The sequence below is a fragment of the Laetiporus sulphureus genome (assembly GCF_001632365.1).
Source record: "Laetiporus sulphureus 93-53 unplaced genomic scaffold LAESUscaffold_97, whole genome shotgun sequence".
NCBI lineage: Eukaryota > Fungi > Basidiomycota > Agaricomycetes > Polyporales > Laetiporaceae > Laetiporus > Laetiporus sulphureus.
Genome location: NW_024468606.1, coordinates 25,780 through 35,298, shown reverse-complemented (window position 1 = coordinate 35,298; position 9,519 = coordinate 25,780). Strand labels below are relative to the sequence as shown.

The 9,519-nt window shown below is 49.4% G+C and overlaps 1 protein-coding gene across 1 annotated transcript; it reads left to right on the top strand.

The window, feature by feature from the left end:
- Nucleotides 1-2,206: 2,206 nt before the first annotated feature.
- LAESUDRAFT_765007 (uncharacterized protein) lies at nucleotides 2,207-3,445 on the top strand (the record flags this gene model as incomplete). The annotated part of the gene is made up of 4 exons (XM_040913553.1): nucleotides 2,207-2,457; nucleotides 2,523-2,601; nucleotides 2,636-2,960; nucleotides 3,012-3,445. The coding sequence occupies 4 exons, from the start codon at nucleotides 2,207-2,209 to the stop codon at nucleotides 3,443-3,445; spliced, it is 1,089 nt and encodes a 362-aa protein (XP_040757749.1).
- Between the last annotated feature and the right edge of the window lie 6,074 nt (nucleotides 3,446-9,519).

Below are 9,519 nucleotides of genomic sequence, written 5' to 3'. Positions count from 1 at the left end.
CTCAGTTTCGAGTTGGTCTTTACTCCTCCACTTAAGCTAAAGAACCCTGACGGGTTAGGCGAGAGCGGACCCAGGAGTTCCTGAGACTCTTCACATAACTCGAAACTACTCTCTATAGTCTGTGGGCACCGGTCGACGCCTCAGACTTCATACCTCTGTCGATCAACTCCATCCTTATCGTGCCCAGTCAGGGCTTCTTCCCACTTTCCTCGGGCTTAACTGCGCCCTGCTGAACCTCTTCGGTGAAGCGAATACGCGAATTGTCAGTCAGGATACATACACCGGGGGCATGGACCCATGATTCCGCCCGAAACATTTTGGACACATTGTAATAATAGTCCAAATAATTACGCAATGTTTTTAGCGCATACATTTTGAAATCATTTTGAATGTTTTAAAATGTTTTAAGCATCAACATTGCGGCACAATTTGGATAGCATTCATAAAGATGGAAGAATGAGACCCCAATGCTGCGAATGACAGCATTCAAGCATTATTGTGATAGCATCCTAAATGTTTCTTGGGAGAAAATCTCAAATGATACCTGTGAGTGGCCATGATGTCTTCAAGATGTTCCCAATGGGTTCATTGTGATCGCATAATTGTTATTACTATATATAGTAATGTGCTAACCATATTAGGACATCCCTGATGCGTTCAAGATGATTCCAGCCGGCACATGATGGAAAGCATCTGGTACTCATCGTAACATCACATTGATCACATTTGTAATGTACCCTTAAGATCCATTCAAAATGATACCAATATATTATATGAATGCTGGCCGGAGCAAAATCATTGTCTCATCCTGGTGTCTTTCTGAATAATATTACTATTATTCCACAATGAGCTCACTCGAGATAATTCAAATTATTCCATGATGTTTACATCAGTAACATTAGAGTTACATTGCGACTGTTATTGTGATGTGTCCAAAATGTTCCCAGCAGAATCATGGGCTCATGCCCCCGGTGATAGGCCCTAAACCAGCCTCCTGCGAAAGTGGGTGACATACTACAGTCCCAAACCTTTGCCGCGACCCCAGGCGTAAGGGGATTTCCTACACAAACCTAGTGGTTAAAACCGCATCAGGGCTGTCAAGAAGGGCCAGGAGTGCCTGTTGATGTCAGCACCTCTAGGGGGAAAGGACGCAGTACTCCTTAAAAGGGTACCGATATCGAGTACGCCGCAGCAACGAGGCAACTCCTGTATTGGACTGACCAGCGGGGTAATCTGACGTTCGGTTCTGCTAGTCCATATAAACAATCCTCGGCCTAGCTGCCATGCTATACGGAGGATTTATCCTCTAATGTCGCTATCCTAGCCACCAGGTCTAGAGGTAGCAGACGTAACAACCGCAGACAAGGGAGAACTTGCGGGAGGAACGAGTCACCTTTGAAAAGGCTCTGAAGCTGTAAATCAGCAACACTTCTGGACCGCTTTGGCGAGACCTGCACAACCTCGAGTAGTGAGGAAATAAACCTACTTGCTCAGTGCTAAAGCGGCATCAGACGCGTATTCAACCCCTGCGCAGTTCTGACTTACTTAGGGGTTTAGTTACCAGTACCTACGTAGACAAATAGTCGTTTGGCGTGGGACGAACTCTCGGAAAGCTCTGCTGGAACGGCAGGTGGACCAAGGTTACATCCCTTCAGAGGTAGTTGGACACTGGTGGTGAAATAATCAAAGACCACAAAGACCCCTCTGCGACTGCGAACCGCGCCACTCAGGACTCCGTAGTAACTAGACCTACCAGGAGTAGCAGGACTCTAAAGCTGCGTCTGGGTCATTACAAGGCCCTGGTGAAGAACAACTCATCAAGCACGCGAGTAGATTACAACATCGAATGCAAAGGTTCTCATTGGAAGGATATACATCTATATACACCGTATCTCCAGGACCAGTAGAGTGGGATCAAGTTTACGAGCACCTCAGCATCATCTTTCGGGCAGACTTCATCTACCAACCTCACATCGCCCAAGCTCATTTCATCCTCTACCGTTACCAAGTCATCATCGACTACTACGAAAGGCTCGAATACCAGCTGCACCGTATAGTCCAGGAATCTCCCGGACCACTACAAACCGTAGAAGACGACCAGGAGTTATACCACCTCCTGTTTGACGAAGAATACGGTATCTCCTCCGACGAAGAAGAACCTTTCTGAACAGGTTGTCAAAACCCCGACCAGGTACCAGCACCGAACATGGCCGAAATCGCACAATCCGAACATTCCGTGGAAGGACATCTAAATCCCGAAGGCCCAGTACCCCGGGCATCCACTCCGTCTTCGTTCAACAACACCAACATCCTCGCACCCACTCCCCGATACTTCATGACACCAGCAATGCTAGAAGTGCTCCCCAGGAGGAGGGGGCCTTCAGCCCGATTAGTAGAAGAATTCGCCACCTTGTATCCCGACGAACTAAGAACAGGGAGGCGATTCCATCAGTGGGAGTACGATATCTGAGCTCGAGATCATTCCGAAGAAGATCGACAGCGATATCGGACACAACCAATAGATGTGGTGGCGAGACACGGAGGAGCGGCAAGGAGACAGGACTACGTCTGGTCCAGCCACGATTCAGGAACTCCACCAGGGTATGAGCGATACAGGTTCCCTGACAATAGGCAGAGTTACTACCTGGCACGACCTGGCCTTCCCCCACCGACGGAAGAAACCCCCAGATTCTGGACTCAACCTGTGGATATGCACCGTGCTTACACGCACCTCCAAAATGACTACAATCATCTACACAGCAGACTCGATGCTGCACGAAGGGAGGTAACGGAAGCACGAGAAGGACGCCTGGCTGCCAAAGCAACCCGAGATCGCCTAATGAGGCAAGTCAAGGAGTATGAGGCCGCACGAACAGAGCGCGGCAACCAGATCCACAAACTAACAATGGAACTGGAAGCCTTCAAGAAAGCGCTCAAATCCAGTGAAGAAAGGGTGAAGGGTCTGGAAGAGATCAACAAGACCCAGGAAACCTGAATCAATCTCCTGGAAGCCATTCGACGTCTGCCTCCACCTTCTCCAATTCGATCACCCAAGAAACCGGTCGATAAGGGCAAGAGAAGGCAAGACCCCGGTCAACAGGATATTCGGGATTGGGTAAAGGGAGTCGGCGGAACCGCCGGCCCTAGTGGGCTCAAACCGGCACACCAGGCAAACCCTGAGCAGCCGCCCTCTAGGGTGCAGACGCCCCCAATGTCCCCGGCACACTCCTACGAGGGAGACCAAGATGACGAATTGGTGGGAGCGCACTACGCATTCCCTCCAGAGCAACCGGTTCCCCCACCAGATCGGGATCGTTGCTCTGCAGCCCCGCCGCCAGCATCCTCGGACGAAGTACATAGGAAATCGTTCCGAGGACCAAAGGTCAACCTCCCGGAGCCATTCGACGGCACCAAGGCAAGGCAAAGGCATGGCTTGTCGATGTAATGAATTACATTGTCATGAAACCTAGCGAGTTCGAAGACGAACAAAGTAAAATTCGCTGGGCAATGTCTTACATTCGTGGGCCACAAATTGACCACTGGAAAGCCTCCCTTCTAGAAAGAATGATGGGAGGCCCACCGGTATATGCCATGCTCCAGGACTTCATCACGGACTTCAAAAAGATGTATTACCCCGCGAATCTGGAGCTGGAAGGTCAACGAATGCTGCGAAACATGCAGCAATGGTACAAGCCTTGGGAGGAATTCGAAGCTGAATGGGAGCATTGGGTCAAGGTCTCAGGGTACAAGGATGAGCAGCTGTTGCTCCAATTGCTTAGGACGGCCATGAGAAAAGAACTCTGCGACAGAGTATGGGCGTCCGAAGGAATCAGCCGGGACGTCAATAGCTACAGCCTGTGGAAGCAGGTTGCAGCCCGGCTGGACCTTCAACAGCAGCAGCAATGGGCATCCACCTTTGAGGACCGAAAGGGCAAAGGGAAAGCCAAGGACTCCAAGACCCGACAAGTCCACCAAGAGGAAGGTTCTACAACGGCAACGGTCAACGCGGTTAGGACAACGGGAAGGGCGCCCATCAGGAATGTCGATGAGGCAGGAAAAGCGGTGCCACACAAGGAAACGGTAGGCGTCGAGAACGAACGCGACAAACACCGGAAGTGTGGTACATGCGGAAAAGAAAGGTCGGAGAAAGGGTCGTGCATGGATATATGGCACACCCATTACTACGACGGAAAGGCACAGTGCTGGTGCAAGAAGGATGCCCAGCCTGCAGCTCGGGCCAGTACGGTAGAAGAAACCGAGGCCGTACGAGCATTCAAGGCGGCCATTGCGGCCAACCCCGCTCTGCTCAACCAGGCGGGTTTTCAATTCGGCAAGGCTTAAGTACGCAAGTCTTGCAGGACTCTCGACTCGATCTGGACATTTCTGTTTCCCCGACCAGTAACGTGCATTCCTCGGTGGTGGAGGCCCAAAAGCCTGAGAAGCGCCCTGGTTTACATGGGTCACCCCTGACCACTAACGGCCATTCCATGGTCACGGAGGTCACGAGACCTGAGAAGGGCCATGGTTTAGACGGGTCACCAAAAGGTAGGTCCCCAGGGAGAGTCGAGCTGATGGTGGTAGAGGCAAAGCCTGAGAAGCGCCATCAAGCCATACCTGAAAACACCCTGGAGGGATGTGGGCAGGAGGGTCTAAGCTCAGAGGGAAAATTCAGTACCCCTGATGCAGACGACAGCACACCACCACACCCTAGCGGATCTCGATTTTCTATTTTTTCCTCTCTCGACTGTACCACTAGCACTACGTCAGACAATATGCGTACAAGTAGTGGTGCCCACTCTAATGTAACAGTAGTAGGAGCGAAAACGGGGTCTCGGGATGACGGGACCTTAGTGGTGCCTGATCGAGCTCGGCCGGATCAAGAAGCATCGGTGCTTAATTCCGTGAATAGCTCAATTTCTAACATTTCTTCGGTTCAGGACAGTCTGCAAGTGGAAGCTTCGACATCGGCAAGGCGTACACCGAGGAAGAAGGCACAGAAAACCACCTTGCATGTATTTTTAGACCACCCGCAAGCCATCGTACCCACCCGCCAAACAGAAGGCGTGGCAGGGTATGATCTGCATTCAGCGGAGGAAGTGGTCATTCCCGGACGCTCCCGTCTTCTCGTAGATACCGGCTTGAAGTTGATGATACCCAGCGGATGCTACGGGCGCATCGCTCCACACTCAGGCTTGGCTGTAAAACATGGAATAGATGTAGGAGCCGGAGTAATAGACTCTGACTATGTCGGTCGAGTCAAAATACTCCTAATCAATACCCTTGAAACCCCGTTCCAGATTGAGTATGGGGACCGAGTCGCCCAGCTAATCTTGGAACGTAACGATACCCCCATCACCGAAGTCGTGACAGAGATAGCAGAAACAGCAAGAGGGACTGCTGGATTCGGATCGACCGGTACTAAACTGCGAGGACAATTCAACGTCCGAGCAGTACGACGACATCGCCAGATCGATATACCTGTAACAATAGAAGTTGGGGATAGGAATATACCCGCCAAAGCCCTCCTAGATTCAGGTTGCACCGGATGCTGCATCGACGAACAATTCGTATCTAAGTTCCAGATACCTAAGATACCGTTCGATCGACCACTCCGCGTATTCAACGCAGATGGGACCCCCAACCGAGACGGCGATATGACACACTATGTATTATTAGATATAGTTATCCAAGGCCATAGAGAGCGCCGATCATTCAATGTGACCACCCTGTCGGACCACGATATGTTCCTCGGGTTCGACTGGTTGGAAGATCACAACCCTGACATCGACTGGGCTAAATGCACGCTTCGCTTCACGCGTTGTAACTGCGGGGAGCTTAAGTTGGAAGATGGGGATAAGGTGCTAGCATTGGACAGCGATTATATTCGGAAACAGTTTTCCGAACACGAACATACACGAGCCACCAAGGCCACTGACCTAGCCATCGCTCAAGGCAAAAGTACTAAAGCCAAGAGCATGCAAGAGGTAGTTCCAGAAGAATATTGGGATTACAAGGAAGTCTTCGAGGAAGCTGAATTCGATCAGCTACCAGAACGCAGGATATGGGATCACGCCATAGAACTAGTAGACGGCGCGAAACCTTTCTGTGGAAAGGTATATCCAATGAGCATAAAAGAACAAGAAGCTCTGGATATATTCCTCGAAGAAAACCTAAAGACTGGTCGCATCCGACAGTCTAAATCCCCCTGGGGCACCCCCTTCTTCTTTGTCAAGAAAAAGGATGGCAAGTTAAGGCCAGTTCAGGACTATAGACGGCTCAATGAAGTCACAAAGAAAAACAAATACCTGCTCCCTCTAATCAATGATCTATTCGACCGGCTTAAGGGAGCCCGGTACTACTCTAAGCTCGATATCTGGTGGGGCTATAATAACATACGGATCAAAGAAGGAGATGAGGAAAAAGCCGCGTTCGTCACGAACCGAGGTCTATTTGAACCTCTAGTGATGTTCTTCGGACTCACTAATTCACCATCAACGTTCCAAATGATGATGAATGATATCTTTCACGATCTAATCCTCACTGGAAAAGTTATGGTATACCTGGACAATATCTTAATATTCACCAAGGACATGGAAGAACATCGCCAGGTTGTAAAACAAGTACTTAAAATACTCCGGGAGCACAAGTTAACGTGCAAACCTGAAAAGTGCGAGTTCCATGTAGAAGAAACTGAGTACCTAGGTCACATCATTGGCCATGGGAAACTTCGCATGGATCCTGCAAAGGTTGCTGGCATTGCAGAATGGCCAGAACCCAGGTCCAAGAAGGACGTTCAACAGTTCCTCGGATTCTGTAATTATTATAGACGTTTTGTAAAAGGCTTCAGCTCCTTGGCCAAGCCTCTTTCGGACCTTACGGGCAACCGAGAATGGGAATGGACGGACACTGAACGAAGTGCCTTCCAAGGTCTCAAGGACCTCCTTACATCGGCCCCAATTGTACACATACCTACGGACGAGGACCCGTTTATGGTAGAAGTAGATGCTTCGCAATTCGCCCTCGGGGCAGTTCTTATGCAGAAGCAAGATAATCTTTGGGTACCGGTATCTTATTATAGTAGGTCGTTCAAGGACGCCGAGAAGAACTATCAAGTGTACGATAGAGAACTTCTCGCTATTGTAGATTGTCTAGAGGAATGGCGACACTACCTAATACACGCCAAGCATACTGTACAAATCTTCACTGATCACCTTAATCTGACATATTTTAGGAAGCCCCAGAAGATCAACCCTCGCCAAGCACGATGGATGTCTTTCCTCGGTGAATACAATTTCGAACTCCATCATATCCCAGGCAAGAAAAACAGTGCAGCGGACGCTCTTAGCAGACGACCAGACTATGACGACGGTATGGATCACTTGGACAATCAGGTCGTATTACCTGCCGAGTTATTCCGAAGTACCAAAGTTGTAGGGACAGACGCCATCCGTGACCTCTGCGCTACACACTCTTCCAAATATTTACTATGGAAAACTTTGCCTCAAAAGGAGCTCGAGTCAGCCGAGGACGGCACACTCTGGAGGGGGGGTGAAATTCTCATAATCTCAAATAACCAAGAAATAATCGGCAAAGTAATACAATCCCACCACGATGCCGCGTTCATGGGACACCCAGGAATAGAAAGGACCATGGAATTAATCAAGCGATCGTACTGGTGGCCGGAGATGATCAAAGATGTTACAGCGTATGTGAAAAGTTGTGGGACCTGCCAAAAGGCCAAACCTAACCGCCAACACAGATCAGCACCATTAGAGCCAAACCCAGTTCCAGATCATAACTGGCAGTACATCTCCATGGACCTTATTGTAAAACTACCTACTGTAGACGGGTACGACTCCATCCTTGTATTTGTAGACTTGAAGTCGAAAGACTTCATAGCTATACCCTGCACGGAGTCGATTAACTCAAAAGACTATGCGGACTTGTACATTAAGCACGTAATGTCGGCACACGGACTAGCAGAAAGGATATGGTCCGACAGAGGACCACAGTTCGTATCCTCGTTTACTAAGGATGTATATCAACAGTTGGGCATCCAGGGAAATCCTTCTACTGCCTACCACCCTCAGACAGATGGGCAGACTGAACGGATGAACCAGGAAATAGAGACCTACTTAAGGATATATACCTCCTATAGACAGGACGACTGGCCATCCAAAATACCCCTCGCTATGTTCGCATACCGAAACCATAGACAAGCAAGTACCAGCTATACCCCATTCTACCTTACTCATGGATACCATCCCTACACGGGAGTCGAAACCAGGAAAGAACCCCGCAACCAATCGGCCGAAGAATGGACGAAGGAGATGGAGGAACTTTCCAAGGACGCAACTAATCACCTTACCAAAGCAAAAGGTATAATGAAAAAGTACCACGATGGCAAATACCCGGACCATGCAGCCTATATCAAGGGCGATCTGGTACTACTAGAAGGAACTAATATTACGACTACTCGACCAAGCAAGAAGCTGGACGATAAACGTTATGGACCATTTAGTATAGTAGAAAAAGTCGGGAAGTCGGCGTTCAGACTCAAGCTTCCACCCACTTGGCGTCATATACACCCCGTCTTCCACGAATCCTTATTAATACCCTATCACCCCACGCAATTTAGTGTACAAAGAGACGATACTACTATACCCGTTCCGGAAGGCGAACCCCCCACCATTAGCCAAATCCTCGACAGTAAAAAGTCCAAAACTGAACTACTATACCTGGTCAAATGGAAAGGGAAGGACGACACCGAGAACACTTGGATACCCCGCTCTACCATAGCAAAGGATTATATCCTATTACTTAATAACTTCTATAAGTTACATCCCAAGGCGCCCAAACCGCCTAATCTCCTCACTATACCCGGTGGTCAAAGGATCCGCGCTCAAGGAGGCGAAGAAAGCGACGATGAACCTGACAGTAAGGGAGGAAAGATGACGGAGCAGGAAGAAGAAGAGTGGAAGGAAAAGATCTACTGGGATCACAAAATGATACGATGGTACAAGCGCAAGTTCCAAGCCCATGTCGTACTTCACGTACCCCTCGATACCCCAATCGGCCTAGAAATAGGGATACCTGAGAAGTTCGACATCGTTTGCATCTGGCTAGCGAACCCAGACCATTATATCCATACGGTCTTATTCGTCGGAACCCCCAAATCACGTAACCATCTATTCGTATACCCAGTCAACGCCCAGTGGATAGTAGAAGAAGGAAAGGTCCAGTGCCCGGAGCGTACTCATGGCTACTATTACCTCGACGATGCACCAATACCCTGGCAACGTATGCGTTTCAAAGATACCTCAGTGAAGGAAGAGGACGTCTCCACTTATACCACATATGACCCGGAACGTACTCGGATGCCAATACCCAAAACCAAATGGAACCTACAAGCCGTACACCCGCGCATCTACGACTAGACTTCAAGCCTCGTGAGGACACTTCGGCCTGGAGGGGGGGTACTGTCACGGTTTTTCCGCACCACAAGTCTCAAGCACCCAC